Source organism: Dipodomys merriami, unplaced genomic scaffold (assembly GCF_024711535.1).
Source record: "Dipodomys merriami isolate MVZ:Mamm:240054 unplaced genomic scaffold, mDipMer1.0.p SCAF_319, whole genome shotgun sequence".
NCBI lineage: Eukaryota > Metazoa > Chordata > Mammalia > Rodentia > Heteromyidae > Dipodomys > Dipodomys merriami.
This window is the reverse complement of record NW_027204704.1, coordinates 531,400-550,186: the sequence shown is the minus strand read 5'-3', so window position 1 is coordinate 550,186 and position 18,787 is coordinate 531,400. Positions and strand designations below refer to the sequence as shown.

General features: G+C 39.2%; 1 protein-coding gene across 1 annotated transcript; it reads left to right on the top strand.

Moving 5' to 3' along the window:
• Positions 1-3,308: 3,308 nt before the first annotated feature.
• Positions 3,309-17,228, top strand: LOC138841392 (zinc finger protein 717-like). The gene is made up of 5 exons (XM_070042060.1): positions 3,309-3,343; positions 5,196-5,325; positions 14,221-14,347; positions 15,545-15,634; positions 16,276-17,228. The coding sequence occupies exons 1-5, from the start codon at positions 3,309-3,311 to the stop codon at positions 17,226-17,228; spliced, it is 1,335 nt and encodes a 444-aa protein (XP_069898161.1).
• The last annotated feature ends 1,559 nt before the right edge of the window (positions 17,229-18,787 follow it).

The following is an 18,787-nucleotide window of genomic DNA, read 5'->3' as shown; positions in this document are numbered from 1 at the left end:
AGAGAGAAAAATAGACAATGAGAGAGAGAGAAAGAGAGAAATAAAGCTAGTGAAGCCACATGGTAGTGGCTCATGCTTGTAATCCTAGCTACTCAGGAGGCTGAGATCTGAGCATAGAAGTTCAAAGCCAGCCCAGGCAGGACCATCTGTGAGACTCTTATCTCCAATTAACCACTAGAAAATTGGAAGTTGCAATGTGGCACCAGTGGTAGAGTACTATCCTTGAGCTGCAGAGTTTAAATATAACGAGTAGGCCCAGGGTTCCAGACCTACAACTGAAAAAAAGAAAGAAAGAAAGAAGGGATGGTACAGGGAAATAAAGGAGGAGGCCACAATGATTGAAAAGAAATGTACTTACTACCTTGCCCATGTAATTGTAACCTCTCTCTATGGTATTTTCACAATAAATAAATGTAATGCAAAAGAAAGAAAGACAGCTATTAAACTTGAATAAAACAGAGATTTCTATAAATACCATCAAACTCAGCCTAAGTTTCAAGTAAAACAAAGACCACAAAGCAGTCCAAGGGTATTTACAGAGATTAATTGAAGTACTTATAGCTCACTCAGTCCTGTAGAATATTTGAGGTTATGTTTGACCACACTATTTCAGCAAATCCAGTAAAATTTCATTAGGATAGTTTACTATTCCATATGAGGATGTGATGTCTGAGCAGTTGCTAGCCATCTTTCACCTTCCATGAGAAGTCATCTCCTAGGTGTCTCTGAACCACATAACTGGTGGGATGACTTTCTCTCACACTAGAAAAAGTAGAAACAAACTAAAGCATATCTGCACTTAACTTAGAATGTCACATTTTATAACCTGCTAAATCTCCAAGCCATCTTTAGCTTTTTTTTTTTTTTTTGTCGGTCTTGGCGCTTAAACTCTGGGCTTGGGTGCTGTCCCTGTGCTCTTCAGCTCAAGGTGAGCGCTCTATTGCTTGAGCCACAGCACCACTTCCTGTTTTCTAGTGGTTTATTGGAGATAAGAGACTCACGTACTTTCCTGCCTGGGCTGGCTCTGAACCTGATCCTCAGCTCCCAGCCTCCTGAGTAGCTAGGATTACAGGTGTGAGCCACCGGCACCTGGCTACATCTTTAGCTTTTTTAGAAACATGTTCTTGAAGCTGATTTTTTTTCTTTTCTTTTCTTCAATCTTGGACACCCTTAGGTTCATAATGGAATGTCAAACAAAGTGAGAAATAAAAGAATCTCACTAGAGATCCTTTCATTCTTTCTTGCTTTTGACAATGAATAAAGATTCTGGAACTATGGCTAGCACCGAAGGCAAATAAGGAAGTGAGAAAAGAACCTGTGTGATTTTACCCTAGATGTTCCTGCTCAAAACATGGTATGTAGGCTGGAAAAGCATAAAGCCTTCTTATGGGAGAAGAATTATTCCTGTCTTAACAAGAGCATTAAAGAGGGGGGGAGGGAGGCTGGGAAGGAATGTGAAGGGTAAACAAAGGAGGCAAAGGAGGAGGCTGCAATGCTTGATAAGAAATGTACGCATTATCCTGCCCGTGTAATTGTAACCCCTCTGTACAGTATGTTCACAAAAAAATAAAATTAAAATAAAAAAAAGAAGAGCATTAAAATGTCCACTAAAGACATATGCACCGGGGATCCGAAGGTGGCTCAGTGGTAGAGCACTTGCCTTGCATGCCTGAGGCCCTGGGTTCGATTCCTCAGCAACACATAAGCAAAAAGACAAAAGCCAGAAGTGGCGCTGTGGCTCAAGTGGTAGAGCGCTAACCTTGAGCTGAAGAGTTAAGGGACAGCGCCGAGGCCCAGAGTTCAGGGCCCATGACCGGACCCAAAAAAAAAAAAAAAAAAAAAGGAAAAAGGAAAACTTAAAAGAATTTATTATAGACTTGTTCACATTCACAAAACTTAAGATCAGGAGTGTTACAGATTTCAAGGTGGGGGCATTTTCTGTGTGGTTTGGGATTTGGACTGTCCTCATAAACATTAGTGACTGAATATCGTGCCTTAAAAATTTCAAGTTTTCTATTTCATATTTTATCATTAGAATATAATCTGAATTTTAAAAAGAGCATTGTAACTGTGCTATCATGTCTAAAAGCTGTAATCTTAGGTATTCAGAAGGCTGAGATCTGAGGAAAGTTAGTATTATCCTCACCTTTAGTCCTCAGCTCCACCCAGACCTGAGCTCCTCCCAGACCTAGAGTTCCCTCCACACAGCTGGTCACTCCCTCTCTCATCTCAGACTCACCTGAGCAGGTACTTAACTCACTTCCTGCCCCCCAGATCCTGTTGCAACCAGAAGAGGGACAATTGCTTGTGTTCCCTGTCCTGGGAAATATGGTCCTTCTAATAAACCTTGTAATAATCTTTCTCCTGTGCCTGCTTGTGGTCCCCTGGGATGGATATGAAGGAACCCTACAAGGATCACAGATTGAAGCCAGGGGGATAGGAAAGTCTGAGAGACTTATCTCCCATACTCTACCAAAGGAGTGGGAAGTGTAAATGTGGCTTAAGTGGTAGAACATTATCATTGAACCAAATAATTTCAAGGTCAGTTTCCAGACCTTGAGTTCAAGAATCAGGACAGGCAGACACATATCAAGGGCATTGTATTGTATTCAAATTATATTTTAACAATTGTTTTTGGTGAACACGTAAAGGAAAACTTTCTCATTTTTTTTGTTGGTGTGGGGTCTGAACTCTGATCCTGGGCACTGTCCCTCTGACCTTCAGCTCAAAGCTAGCACTCTACTTTTTGAGCCACAGTGCACTGCTGGCATTTTCTGCTTATGTGGTTCTGAGGAATCAAACCCAGGGCTTCATTCAGGCAAGGCAAGCACTCTACAACTGAACCGCCTGCCCAGCCAGTCTCTCTCATTTTAAATGATGTAAAATAGGCTAATTAAATATCTTCCACTCCAGACGGAAAAGATGGGAAGGGCAGACTCTGGCTAGGAGCCTCAGATCTCTTCATGTTACAGCTCCCAAGTTCCCCTGAAAAAGAGAATCTGGGCTTCTATCTCTTGGCTCTGACTATGGAGTGCAAAGCTGCACTTCAGAGCACTTCCAGCAGCAAGGGAAAAGCAAAGTAACCCGAATTTGCAAACTAAAAACACCAACAGTGAGCAAGGAGGCACTGGCACCTCTTCCTCCCTCCACACCCAATCCCCCAAGCCCCCACACACACTTTCAAAGGATCTATGACCCTCTAGAAACTACAATTCCCAGAATGCGATGCACAATTCACCTAGAGGAAGTGGGCTTGTTACAGGGTTTTGACTGGCACAAGATACTTGGTCCTAAGTGTGCAAGGATGCATGGGGACCTTTCGCTCCCAGCTGCGGGAATTTAGGTGAGTTTCTTCTTGAAAAATCAGTTAACCATCATAAATATTGTGAGACCAACTAAAAACACAAATGTATTAGGAGCATTGCATAATTTGTCTTTTTAATTCTTAGTTTTTTAAAATATAATTGAAGTTATGAATCTACGTAGATTTTATTTTTGTTTTTGTTCAAAAAGTATGTTCTGCTGAATGTAAGTTATGTCTCTGTTTTTCCTTAAAGTTTTGAATATCTCCCCTCTAACTTTACAAAAGTATTTGCAGCTGGGTACCAATGGCTCATGCCTGTAATCCTAGGTACTCAGGAAGCTGAGATATGAGGATCCCAGTTCAAAGCCAGCCTGGGCAGGAAAGTTCATAAACCTTATCTCAAACTAACTACCAAAAAAATGGAAGTGGTCTTCTGGCTCAACTTGTAGAGTGTTCACTTTGAACTGAAAAACGCAGGGACAGTGCTCAGGCTGGGTTCATGACACAAGATTGATCAAAAAAAAAAAAAAGTACTTACAGACAGTAAACTGATTGATTCTGGCATCATTTTTCCCTTCTGTAATATATACATATTATATATATATATAATATATAAATAAAATAACAGAATTTAAAGTCAAATATACTTTATAATCTTTGAATTAAATACATTTGTCAAACTCTACTCATTACTTTCCCAGACACTCCCAAATTCCATCTATGAAATTTTAAGGAGTTTTTGGTTATTTGTGTCTGAAATTTGCCTTTCCTAAAAAAGTTTTTTTGCCTCATTTTGTTGTTGGTTCTGTGGCTTGAACTCAGAGCTTGGGCACTGTCTGTGAGCATTTGCTGTGCTGTACTTGCCTTTCTTTTATTAATTGCTCCAGGGGACTAGTGAAAAGTTTCCTCCCAGGGGTTTCTTAGAAAATGGTACTCCTCCTCCAAGACTCTTCCAAAAATGGTTGTCTAGGTAGATCAGGATGAATGTGGGAGGAGTTAGAGTTCAGGGCAGGTCCATGTTCATGTGAAGCTTGATTACTTGCTCCAATCCAGTCTGTTTTTACTTTTCTGTTTTGCATATCCTATTTTGTTTTGATTTTCTACCTCTTCTCTGAACCTAGAAGTTCCTGTCAGCAAGTCTCGGTCACATATCTAGGGCTCATCAGACTTGTCTTCCCACACTGTATTCATTACACTGTGGAATAAAGCTTTTCCCTCCCTCCCTAATATCAGACATCCTAGGCTTGTCTCTTAAGGGTTTGTTGTGATTGTTGATGATCCTTTCCCCACATCATGACTGGGATGGATTTTGTAGGAAATTTTCATGCCTGATATTCAGTCCTCCAGTGTCAAGGTTCTCCATGCCTCTTTTAGTGGACATGCCCCATTCCTAATGAAAATGGAGATCGTGAGGCACAATTGGTTGTATAGATGACAACACTGGAGCACCTATAAAATATGAAGGAAAAATAATTCTTTCTTTCTGTAAAAGTTAAAAGTAAGTTCCTGAGAGGCAAGTAGATAAGGATCAGGTAAAAATGGGTGCTTCCTAGACTAGCTGTGTCCCATAGTTGTGATTGTTCTTGGTTACATTTTTCAAACATTCATTTCTAAGTATTATGTTTATTGTACTAGTATAAATAGAATTTACTTCCTACATTATTTTTGAATTGTTCCTTGCTCACAGATGTAAGTCTCATTATTATACAAATATTATATCCTCTTACTTCATTGATCACAGTTATTGACTATTGCAGATCCTGAGGTAGAAGGTACAAGTATGGTAAGGTATTCAGGGATAGATTATGGGTCTGACTTCCTCTGGAGGAAATGGTGAACCTATGGAAAAAGATGGAGCTTAAGCATAACACTTGTAGAATTCCTTTGGCAGGAGATATGGTGTATCCCTCTTGGCTTCCCCTATGCCCAGCGACTCCCATGGTTGGGATGATCCATCACCCTGGAGGGCCAGTGGATTTCACACCTTGTCCTCTGTTCTGGTTGTAGGAGTCTCCCAGTATGTAAGGCAGGACTGGTCTTAGAGGAGTGATGTGATCAGTGGTACCTTGCTGGCTCCCATGTTTGTCAGTTTGTGTGGACAAGCTCACCCTGACATCTTGAGCCTGGCTGCTGCCATGAGGCCTAGTTGAACTATTGCCTCTCACCATCCTATACCTCTGTCCAGAGACCTGTCCTGTTTCATGGTTTTGTATCACTTACTGTGCAAGCTTGTGTTATGTATCCATATATGCTAGTAGTTGGGCTGGGTATGGTTTTCAAGGGTGGGGTGGTGTTTCCTGCCTCTTGCAGGATCAATTGTGTTCTCACTAACTGCATGAGTAATCCTAGCTTACTATGCAATCCCCTTAACTTACATTGCATGTTCAGTTGATAGAACCATGGTATAATAAGTTTGGGTCTCGGTTTGCTATTGAGGTTCAGAGGACTCTTAGCCATTGCTGCAGATTTTGGGGAATAATGGTTGCCATCATTATTGCTACCTTGACTCTTCTTGCTAGCGCTACTGCTTCTCCTGTGATCCTTGTAGAAAGCATACATAAAGCACAACATGTTAATACTTTAGTTTGAAATGTATCTAGTACCCTTGACATGCAGGTGGGAGTAGATAAAATGATTGTGATAGGTTTTATGATTTGGAAACAGCAATGATGTATGTTGATAATCACATAGACCTGCCAAAGACCCAGTTAAAAATGATGTGTCATGCTAATTGTCAGTACATCTGTGTTATCCCCCTTGAATATGATGGAAATATGATTTAGACCAATATCCAGCAACATATTTGAAGAATCTTGCCCTCTGATAATATAGGCTAAGATATTATGCAGCTTCAGGGTCAGATATCTGGTATTGGTCACTCCACCACGCAGGCTTAGCTGTATCAGTTCTCCATTACCTTCAGGGATTCACCTGGGGAAATAGCAATCTTTTTGCTATTTCTTAGGCATTTTCCTGTTTATTGTTTTGGTATTTCTTTTTTCTTCCATTCTTCCTGAGATGTATGATCTGCTGATTTTCCAGGTTCAGGCTGATAGACACTTGCTCAATTTACAAAATGAAAAAGGGGGAAATTGTGCACACCCTGAGGTGCCAGGAGCTGGCAAGGTGTGAGCAAAACCTCCAGAACAACGGACTCCAACCTTCAGGGCTATAAATACTTCACTTTTTATAGGAGAGAGTGTTCCTTTTAGCTTCTGGGCCTGGGGGCTTACCTCTAGGTGTTTGGTGGACAAGGGTTGAAATAGAATGAAGAATGATGCATATAGTCTGCACTTGTTGGCACAGAGAGTTCCTCGAACAATGTGATGCAAGCACTGGACAGATCTAAAAAGTGTCTATAGCTTAGGTTATTGCTGGAATAAAGAGAGATTTGTCAATGGCTTTCTCTCAGTCTGTTCCATTATCATCCCATTGCCCTTCCAGAGCACTGTTGGTGTTGTGGCTGTCCCGAAACAGTGGTAGAGTGCTTACCTAACACGCATGAAGCCATGGTTCAAGTCCTCAGTACCACATACATAGAAAAAGCCAAACACGGAATTGTGGCTCCAGGAGTTGGGTGCTAGTTTTGAGCAAAAATTCAGGGTCAGTGTCCAGGCACTGAGTTCAAGCTCCATGGCTGGGACATAAAAGGAAAGAAATGCAAGCTAGGTGCTGGTGCCTCATGTCTTTAATCCTAGCTATTCAAAAGGCTGAAACCTGAGGATCGCAGTCCAAAGTCAGCCTGGGCAGCAATGTCTGTGAGACACTTATCTCCAATAAAAACCAGAAAAACAGAATTGGTGCTTTAGCTCACAATATAGAGCACTTGAGCTGAAGGGCTAAGGGATGGTTCCTAGGCTCACCGTTCTAGTGGCATAACCAAAAACAAAACAAAACAAAAGGATAAAAGAATAAAGAAATTCATCACAAATGTAGGCTTTTTTTCCTGTATATTGTTATATATTTTTTCTGTATATTGTTAGAGGTGCTTTCAAGTTGAAGTCTATACATTCAAATATGCTCTTTGATTCCCATTTTCATGAGGAATAGTTCTGGTCCACAATAGAGACATGGAGAACCCATACAGTGGAGAACTAAAATCATACGTGAAAGATTCCAATCCAGTCTTTCCCAATTATTTTTTATGGAAGGGGTTACAAAAAATCACAATAAACACCTAAGAGACAAGTGTAGTTTCTCTGATAAGAGAGAGGGAGACTGTTGTAGACCCTGGGGTGCTGCCAGAAGCAGACAAAATGTGAACAAAGGCTTCAGGACCATTGACTCTCACCCTCAGGACTGCAAGTCCTTGCTCTTTATTTGTTTGAGGAAGTCTATGTTCTAGCATTTTGGCCTGGGGCTTTAACTGACAGGAGGCTTGTGTGGAAAACATGTATTGAAATAGAGTGTAGAAAGATGTGTGCTGTTTGCACTTTTGGGCACAGTGGGTCTAGACCAATATTACACAAGCATTTGAGAAATATAGCAGAATTGTGCCATCAGCCATCTCTCTGTCTCCTTAATTATCATCCCATTGGCTCTCAGAGCCTTGCTTGTGCTCTGATGGGACTGTGGCAGGAGACAAAAGATTTATTCCACAGTTTAATGGATAAGGTCTAAGAAGACAAGTCTGAGGTCCCCTAGATATGTAGCCTAAAGCTACTGAGAGGAACTGTTAGGATCAGAGAAGAGGTACGAATTCTAAAGAGATTTTCACATGCAAAATGAAAAGACAAAAGCAGACTGGTTTGCAAGTGATTAAGCTTCACATCACCATAGCCTAGCCTAAACTTCACTCTTCTATCCCTCCTGCATTCATCCCTGACCCCCCAAAGCACTATCTCTTTGAAGGGAAATGGAGGTGATGTGCCATGTTCATAAGAATCCCTGTGACTGGGGCTGGGAAGGTGGCTCAGTGATAGAGCACTTGCCTTGCATGCTCGAGACCCTGGGTTTGATTCCTCAGCACCACATAAGAAAAAAGACGGAAGTGGTGCTGTGGCTCAAGTGGTAGAGCGCTAGCCTTGAGCTGAAGAGCTGAGGGACAGTGCTCAGGCCCAGAGTTCAGGCCCCACGTCCGGACCCCTCCCCCCCAAAAATAAGAATCCCTGTGAGGAAACTTTTTACTTGATACGTGAAGAAATTTTTAAAGGAAATGCAAATAGAGTACAGAAAATGCTCACAGACAGTGTCCAAGCTCTGAGTTCAAGAGATAGGACCAACAGCAAAACAAAACATAAAATCCTTAAATTAAATGCAAAATTCAGAAAAAATAAAAACTCATTTGATTTAATAGAATTGAGTAGTATCTGGAAAATTAATTGTTAGATTTTGTGAAATCCAAATCACCAGAATTATTATGCTGCATATTTACCTAACAAGCTTACTATTTTATGCCAGTGTATACATTACAACAATGGGAAATGACCCAGGTATAAGTTTAGATGCTGTGAATACCTTTGTAAAGTAAGAGGGGATGTATTAAGAAAAATTAAGACAAAACAGAGATATAATTTACATCCTGCAGAATGCAGGCATTGAATAAACAGAAAGGTATAAGCAACGCAGTCTCATAACCTCAATTTCATTATTAGAACTCAGAATCAAAAAGCCAATGCATCCAATTCTCCCCATATATATCCATTTTCTGATTGGTTTTATGTATTTCAAGAGGAAACAGTGGTTTTCAAGAAGAAACTGAGCTTAACTCCCACAGCAGGGAGAGAAAAGTCCCAATACAGACAAGAACACTTTTTCCAAGGTATGTAGCAGGGTGGCACTGAGCATTGTGGGAATTGTAGTCTCCATGGAGGATATTTTCTTTGAAAGTCTTGGGTTGTTTTTGTTTTTTGGAGGGTGGAGGTGGGGCAGAAGATGCTTTTGCGCATGCGTCTCCCCACCCACCATGGGTGTTTTAAGTTGGCCTCTTCCGCATTCTTTTCCTTTGCCTTGCTGCTGGAAGTGCCCTGAAGTACTGTTTGAACTTTCACAGGTGGGACCCAGGAGGCCGGCGCCCAGCTCTGTGAAGTGTAGATTGGGAGCTGTAACTTGAAGGAATCTCATGCTTTGGAACTGATGTCAGGTAGGAACTGTGCGATTGCTGGGGAGTCTCCCCTCCATGGGTTTCTGTTTTTCTGTTTCTATTTGTTTGGTGGGGCATGAACTCTGGGCCTGCAAGCAGCATTCCTGAGCTCCTCAGCTCAGAGGGAGAGCTTTATACTTGAGCCAAAGCGCCTACTTCCCTTTCCACGCTTTTCTCCAGTCTGGGGTTGATAATTTGTTTGAAGTACAGCAGTTTTTGCTGCCATTAGCCTCAGGGCCTTCAGATGCAAGAACCTGGTTTCCAAATGTCTGAGAGCAAGCTGGGTGATTGTCCAGACCAGGAGAGCCTAAGAGCCGTGTATTTGTACTCCAAGACCAAGGGATTCTTCTATTAACTCATGTGACTTTATTTGCTTTTCCCAGGTGTAAGAGGAGTACAGGAAGAATTCTAGTGAAATTGTGACAAGTATGCCTGCCTTGAGTCCTCTTACATTGCAGTTGTATTTGAGGCTTCTGTGTTGATTCTCCTAGAGATAATTTATTCACTTTGGCTTGAGTTTTTAATCTCCTGGCTTGAGTTCACAAGTATTTGTACATGACTCTGTTTCTAGAGACAGTTGTACATGGGATATTGGAGTAGTGAGTGCTGGTCCTGTATTTTGAGGAATGAAGCCTAGCAATGTTTGAAGCAGAGCACCCTATGAATAGGAATCTCCATCCTAAATGGACAGACCTTGTCAATTCTGAGAAGCCCTAATGGGAAGACACAGAAAAGCTAGCTTCCCTTGCCTTCTGCAAAAATTGTTGCTACTTCCTTGAGCACCAGATTCTCGTGGTACTCTTTCCTACACCACTGTTAATCACTTTGTGTTGTTGTAAGATTTAAACTAATTTCCAGGAATTGTGATGCACTGGATTGAGGAATAAACCAGAGGGTAGTTATCAGAGGGTACCTAAGGCTGTGGTCTGGGATGGTGGTGTAATTGTTATGACTGAAAGTATATATTCATGTAGTAATCCCTAATCTTCTTCTTGCTAATTTATTCAGCCTGTTACCACTATGATTTTTAGTATGTCATCATGCAAACTCATGTTAAATGTCCCATCTAAGGATTTGCTAATGCTAGCTCTTATCGGTTGGTTTTGCCTGGTAGTACAGAAAGTATTGGTCAGGGACATTTGGCCTCAAAAGAAAAATCACAGAAGAAAACTTGAAGTAATATGTCTTACTCAAGTTTGTTTGCTTTGTAGGTGTTGCTTATCTTCTGGTGTGTCACTCCTATATGCAGTATTTTATGTTGTATCTTTAGGATGGCCAAGGTTCTTTCCAAGACTGTTTAGAGAAATGAACATTAGGGACTTCTCCAACCTGGGTTTACCTCATCTTTACTCATGTCCCTTTGGCCAAAGCATGTTAAATGGAAATTGCAAGTCATTGCATATGTGTGCGATGGGTACAGTGAAATGTGCCATTTGACAACCATTGTTGAAATATTATAAGAAAAGAAATATATTCTGCATACATTTTTTCTCTACCTTTGGGGGAAAACTACTGAGATACATAATACATGCTTTCCCTGGTGTTTAAATATATAAGTGAATGAGGTAGAACACAAATTCCAATGGATTCCTAGGATACCTTTGCATTGAAAAAAGCAGTTCTTTCATCCCGAAGTATATTCAGTAATAAATACTTTTCATGGAAATGTGATATGTTTTTGTTTCAAGCATTCAATAATAATTGTGGGAGCATTCATTTTTTCGAATTTAATGTGTACAAAAACATAGAAATTAGTTGGTTTAATAATATCTATCTATCAGGAAATGGACTGGATTTGTTTTTCTTGGAGACCTTAATGCTCTGTCTGAGATGTTAAATATTCTCCTAAGAAAGTTTTATGGTTTTGCAGCCCATGTATTATGTTTGCAAGAGAAAATTCTGGAACCAAAATCTCACAGATTCATTTCTGAATATGTCATTTGCCTTATATCCCAGCCATGCTTCCAGAGTCTTCTGTTCATTGTCAGCAGCAAAACAGAATGAATGGATCTCTGGTGAGTTTTATTTTTTGTTTCTCATTTGTTTTCCATTACAATATATGAACCTAAAGATGTCCAAGATTTAAAAATACTACAAACCACACAGAATTAGCCTCAAGAACATATTAATAAATCAGATAAAGATGGCTTGTAGGAGATAAATATTACTTGTAGGTTTAGCAGATTAAATGGTTATATTCTTTCTAAGTTGAATTCAGATTGGCTTCAGAATGTCTAGGTTTCATCTTGTCATAACATGTAGTCATACCTGTTATGTGATGTAGTGACACCGATCAGGTTACATCTCATGGAAGGTGAAGGGTAGATTGCAACCAGATCACATCCTCATGAGTAACATTAAACTATCTCAATGAAATTTTCCTGGATTTGCTGAAATAGTGTGGTCATACGCACCTTCGTTTGTTCTTAAGGAATGATTAACCTATATGTACTTAAATTACTATCCATATATACTTCTTGAACTACTTCATGGTCATGGTCTTGGTCTTACTTGAAGCTGAGGCTATATTTGTTGCTAAACTTTATGGTCTTTTTTCAAAATCTTGTTTGTTTTCTAATGTATCCTCACAAGATTCCTTTCCTCTATAATGTCTCTCTACTTTTGGTTTTCTACTCACTTGTGTTGGTTATTTTTCTGTTTCTCTCTCTTTGTATGTATCTTTGAATCATTTTTTCTTACTTTTCTCCTGTCTTTCCTCCATATGTCTCTCAGTTTTTTCTTTTCTTCAATGAACTATCTGGGAACTACTTTTTCTTAGTGATTAGATTTAGTTTGCTGACATGGCTCTTAGGATTGACATTTTTCTTACCCACTGTATAGGAAAATGTTGCCTAGAGAGTTCTACAGGATTCCAGAAACAAAGAAAATTAGAGAAACACCAAAACATAAACAGATAGACTTAGGGGAAACCAGGGTTCTGAAGCCTCTCTAGCACTTGGTCTCTGGTTGCCAGCAAGCAAGCATAGTTCCTTGAGTTCACACAGGGAAAATTACCATTGATAATATGCAAAATTGAAGTATCTATATTAATATTACAATCTGAGCCACAACAGGTTGTGAGGCAAACATGTTTCCTTATTCTCCTGGGACAGAATACTGTCGCGCAGAGAAAATGCAGACATGAAGTTCACCTTACCTAGCCTTCAAGGTGAACAGCAGCTCAGTTTCAGATGCTATCTTTCCAACAGTAAGGAAAAGGCCTGCCCTCCAGTCTCTTAACCATCTCCAGAATTCTCTTTTAAGCCTTCTGCAGCCATCTCTCAGTGCTCTCAATGCTTTCAGGGTGGAATTCCAACCTTTCAAACCTTTTCCCCCTTCAGCTCAACTTCAGAGTTCCATACAGAAAAGGACATCCTTCCTCCAATTGATAAACTACAAGAAAATTTGATTTCACCTGATTCTGTTATTTTTGCTCTAACTTCATTTGTCATGGTACTGTTTTGTTTTTCCGTACCAGTACTTTTAAATATTTTCATTCACTGCTAGTATAGGATAGGTAGTTTTGATTAAAAAAATAATACAGTGATGAGATTTTCTTTATTAGAAATATCATTTGTTGCAAAATCTCACAGTAGTTTGCTGAGGAATTGATTTTGATCTCTGAGGAATTTCACTATTAACTAACAAAAGTGGAAATATATCTTTAGGGATCTACTGGAGAAATGACTCAGGAATATTTAACACATTTGACCATTTAGTCAGATTTATCATTTTTGTCATCTTGAGTGTTCCTTGAGTCTCCATCAATTTGCCTCCACCTTCCATGAAGGCCTATTAAAATGAAAATCTTCTCAAGGAACATTTTATTCACCTCCCACCTATATTTTGTATTGTAGAATATAGAGAGTTTACAAAACTTCATGGTAGCAGTTCTTTTTTACATAGGAATTAAATATCAGGGTATCTATGACCACATTTCAATATTTAGTATTTAAACCAAACATGGATAACCTAGGATATTTTTATGTTGGAACTAAATCAAATCTTATAAGGGCCCAATAAATCATTAGCTACTTTCTGGAGTACTGTTACTGTTTTATAATATTCATGTGGACACTGCTTTTCTTTGATCTAGTAATGTTCTATGTTCTGTATCCCATGTGATATCCTGAATGTGTTCTGCTTGCTTATGAGAGTACTTGTTAATAGAAGGTCTAAATAGGATTTACGGTGAAGCAGTAAATGTAAATGAAGAGAAAATATCTGTTTAATTCATTGTTACGCTTATATGTACTAAAATTTTATCAAAAATAATAATATAATTTTTTAGTCACCACCTTAAACTTAATGTCATCATGCCAGATTATTGTCTCCTTAGAATTTTTATCTTGTCTCTATTGCTAGCAGCAGAAATGTGTTTGCAAACATTAGGGAATCTGTAACTTTTTATTTGTCTTGGGGCTTGAATTCTAGGCCTGGTTATTGTCCCTCAGCTCTTCAGGTCAAGGTGAGTGCTCTACCACTTGAGTCACAGTGCTACTTTCAGTTTTCTGGTGGTTTACTGGAGATAAGTGTCTCATGGACTTTCCTGCCTGGGCTGGCCATGAAACTTGATCCTCAGACCTCAGCCTCCTCAATAGCTAGGATTACAGGCATAAGCCACCAATGCCCTGCAAATCTGTGTATTTTAATGATCAGTTTTATGTATTGTCAAATATTTGTAAGTTGCTATTTAATTTTCCCTGTGAAAAAATAACATAGCCAGCTGCAAACATTTAATGTAAGACAAAAGCATACCTGCAGCATAATGAAATTCCAGTTTGGAATTCTCATGACCCAGATCTAATTTCTTGATGGACATGTGCCATTACAGAAGCTGATGTCATTTGATGATGTGGCTGTGGACTTCACCTGGATGGAGTGGCAGGATCTGGATCCTGGACAGAGGAACCTTTATAAAGAAGTAATGCTGGAGACCTATAGCAACCTAATATCCTTGGGTGAGCAAAGGTCACTTTTATTTGGAAGATCAAGTGCTTTTATTTTAGTTGACATTTGACTGTTTATGTTTTTAGGTATAATATTCCAGTCCATTCCCAGGTAAAAAACTGCTAGTATAAAAGCCAGCCAAATTCAGGTTGGGGAGCTTGATGTTGTTTGCCTTTCACACTACTGCTCGAGACACAACTCTATTTTGGATTTTATTTTGGGATATATTCTTAAGTTGGATGCCCAGGATGGTTTCAAGCCTGCCTCTTCTGATCATACCTCCTAAATGGAGGGTTACAAGTGTAAGCCTTTGGACCATTACATTTTGTTGAAAAAAAAAGGATTCCAGTCCATGAGAAGTGTCATTTCTTTCTAAGGGAAACTTCAACTTCATTATATGTAACTCAAGAGCTAATTTTATTCTCATTTTTTAAGAAGGCAAATTAGTAGTTGGACAAAAGTTCTAAACTATGATCCACTAACAGGAAACTGACTTCCCAGACTTGGGGTGATTATTATAGGTGGATCTACAGTCTAGATAGAATATACATTACTACTGTCAGTATTATCTGGAAGTCAGTAGTTGAAAGTGTGAAAGTGTGTATTTGTAAGTCAAACCAGACATAGGCTGCATTGCTTCAAGGTTGGAATCCTGGATACTCTGTAGGCTGAAATCGGAAGGTTTTGGTTTGAAGCCAGCAACTGTAGAAAAATGAACATGATACTCTTATCTCCAATTAACCATTCAAAAACTAGAAATGTAGCCAAGACACAAACTAGTAGAATGCTAGATTTGAGCAAAAGAGCTGAGTTCAAGCCACACATTGGCAAAATAAACCCAAAGCTGGGGGAAAGTACACCATGGAGCTGTTAAGAATTGAGAAACCATGGGCTGGGAAGGTGCCTCAGTGGTTCACCCCGTGATTGCATGCTTGTGGCCCTGTGTTCGATTCCTCAGCACCAAAAAAGAAGGAAAAAAAAGACAGAATTGGTGTTGTGGCTCAAGTGATAGAGTGCTAGCCTTCAGCTTAGGAGGTGTGATACAGCTCCCAGGCTCAGAGTTCAGGCCCCACAACCGATCCCACCCCCCAAAAATAAAACAATTGAGAAACCAGATTTAGGAGCAACCCAGTGAACAGGATATCTGCAACATTACATTAATGGTGACCCAGGAAGAGCAATAGTTCTCCACTATTTCTTATTCACAGGGCACTGTGTTCCTAAAACTATATTGATTGTGAAGCTGGAGCAAGGTGCAGAACCATGGATGAGAGAAGGCTCAGAAGAGAATTTCACATGTGAGTTAAAGCATCTTGAATAGTGATGTTGGGTCCAGAGCCCAGTGGGTCTGTTTATCTTGAGCTGTACAGAGCAATAGTATTCCTAGTGCCCTGAGTCATGTATGGAAGAGAACTAGGTGATCCTTTGTCTCAAGGAATTGTCAATCCAGAATTCTTGTGGAGATAAACTGAATTTGATGTTCCAGTGTAGGAAATGATAGAAATTCTCTTTATCTGTAGAGAAGTTATTCATAAAGTGAAGAAGACAATAAGAAATGTAGTAAGGAAATCTCATTTTATTTTAAACTAGTATTTTGCAGGTAGGAGGAAAATAGGATCAGGACAATTTCTTATCAGTGGTGCTGGGCATAGAGGGAGATTCAGAATGGAAGCATTAAGAGTATGGAGATGAATAATTTGAGTAAATATTTCCTTGAGAAAAATATAAAAATCTGAAATACAGAAAAACATTATTTTCCATTGTAAAATGTCAGTACTACTTTCTTAATTACTATATTGCAGAGAAAAGTATATATTCTGCATAAAGCAATGCTTTCATATTTGAAAATCTAGTAACAGAATTTGAGGAAATATCATTATAGTAAGGAATTTGTGGGTCTCATTTATGTTTTTGTCTATTTTTCTATTATTCATTTTAGATGCCCCAGAAATGGAGGATGTGATTAACACCTGCCAGGAAAGTCACAAGAAGTATCTCTCTGAAGTAGCAATCCTGAATAGTAACCAAGGGGAGGGAAAAGTGAGACTTATAAGAAGTTTTCATTTGAGCTCCATACAGAAGTCAGAACTGATTAAGAATAATGGGAACTCCTTACGGATGAGGATAGAAAAGGTCACTGGCTGTCAGCGCATGGGTATTTTCAGTGAACCCGGTAAGATGTGTGCTGCATATAGTGCTCATGTGTCTTCTGTAGTTGACAAATGTAAACAGTGTGAAAAGTCTTTCACTGAGAAGACACACCCTATTGTCCCTCAGAGAACACACACAGGAGAGAAACCTTATGAATGTAACATTTGTGGAAAATCTTTCACAAGAAAGTCATATCTTTCTAGACACCAGAGAACACACACAGGACAGAAACCTTATGAATGTAGCAAGTGTGGAAAGTCTTTCACCCAGAAATCAAAGCTTACTCTCCATCAGAGAACACATACTAGAGAGAAATCTTATGAATGTAACATTTGTGGAAAGTCTTTCATCCATAAATCAAAGCTTACTGTTTACCAGAGAACACACACAAAAGAGAAACCTTTTGAATGTAACATTTGTGGAAAGTCTTTCTCCTGGAAGGAATATGTTACTAGACACCAGAGAACACACACAGGAGAGAAACCTTATGAATGTAACAAGTGTGGAAAGTCTTTCACCTGGAAGACACACCTTACTCGCCACCAGAGAACACACACAAAAGAGAAACCTTTTGAATGTAACATTTGTGGAAAGTCTTTCTCCTGGACGGCATATCTTACTGTCCACCAGAGAACGCACACAGGAGAGAAACCTTATGAATGTAACAACTGTGGAAAGTCTTTCACCAAGAAATCAAACCTTAGTCGCCACCAGAGAGCACATACTAGAGACAAACCTTAGGAATGTAACGTGTGTCGAAAGTCTTTCACCGAGAAATCAAAGCTTTATCGCCACCAGAGAACACACACAAAAGAGAAACCTTTTGAATGTAACATTTGTGGAAAGTCTTTCTCCTGCAAGGCATATCTTACTTTGCACCAGAGAACACACACAGGAGAGAAACCTTATGAATGTAAGATGTGTGGGAAATCTTTCATCAAGAAATCAAATCTTAATGTCAACCAGAGAACACATACTAGAGAGAAACCTTATGAAAGTAACTTGTGTAGAAAGTCTTTCACCCATAAAAGAAACCTTACTGTAAACCAGAAAACACACACATTAGAGAGACCTTATGAATGAAACATGTATGGAAAGTCCTTCTCTTGGAAGTCAAGCGTCAATGTCCATCAGATAATACACACAGGAAAGAAACCTTACGAATGTCATATTTGTGGAAAGATTTTCAGCCAGAAGCTACAACGTTCTATCCACCAGAGAGCACACACAGGAGAGAAATTTTATGATTGTAACCTATGTGGAAAGTCTTTCATCCAGAACGTACACCTTTCTGTCCATCAGAAAAAAAACCCACCAGAGAGAAATGTTATGTATGTAGCAGACATGGAAATTCTTTCACCTGGAAGGCAAACCTTAACATCCATCAGAGAACACAAGGAGAGAAACCATATGAGTGCGACTAATGTGGAAAGACCTGGAGGTCACAGCTTAACACACATAAGTTGCTTCACACAAATGAAATAACTTAGGATTGTACAAAATGGGGAAAGTCTTTGATCTGTAAGAAAATTGAAATTGCAATACAGAACCAATACAGGATAGAGACCTTATGATATAGCAGATGTGGAGTCCTCGAACTACAAGACACAGCTCAGGGTTCATCACAGAACACATAAAACACACAGACACACACACACCCTCACAGACAAAGAGGAGAAAAATCGTATGTAGAAAAAATGGAAAGGTTTTCTAGAGAAAGTCATAACAGTAGTAAAGTCTTTCTTGGAGGGGTAACAATGCTCAATAGAAAATGTATTAATGACCTAACTCATATAATAGTATAACCAATCTATACTGTATCTTTACGATAAAATTATGATGGATTAATAAATACTAGAATCTCTGCATTTTGTCTTGGGGGAGAACCCCAAAGTGTCTTCAGTGCTTGCACTTTTGTTTAATTAATCACTGGTGATGAAAAACTTGTGATTGATTCACTCTTAGCCCATTTAGTTGTTCTGCTGAGTGAGCTATAATAAAACACCAGTTATCTATAATAAAACACCCATGTTATCTCATAGAGGGCCAAAGTAGATATGACATTAGGGGAAATAATCAAGCACACAAAGATATTGATCAATCTCTCACAAAAATTGAAGTTAACAAAAAAATAAAACCATGTGCCACTTGAGCTACAGCATCACTTCTAGACCCTGAGAGGAAGGAAGGAAGGAGTAGGAAAGTGAGAAAAGGAAAGAAGAAGGGAAGGAATGAGGAAGAAGGAAGACATAAACTATTCAAAAGAAATATGTTTAATTATTGGTGAATGTGAGAATTAT

Excerpts from the sequence above, each read along its gene's own strand:
- LOC138841392 (XM_070042060.1), top strand. The coding sequence starts at position 3,309 with ATGGGGACCTTTCGCTCCCAGCTGCGGGAATTTAG. Across the intron at positions 5,326-14,220 it reads TTGTAGGAGTCTCCCAGTAT|AAGCTGATGTCATTTGATGA; the intron begins GTAAGGCAGGAC and ends GTGCCATTACAG. Across the intron at positions 14,348-15,544 it reads TAGCAACCTAATATCCTTGG|GGCACTGTGTTCCTAAAACT; the intron begins GTGAGCAAAGGT and ends TCTTATTCACAG.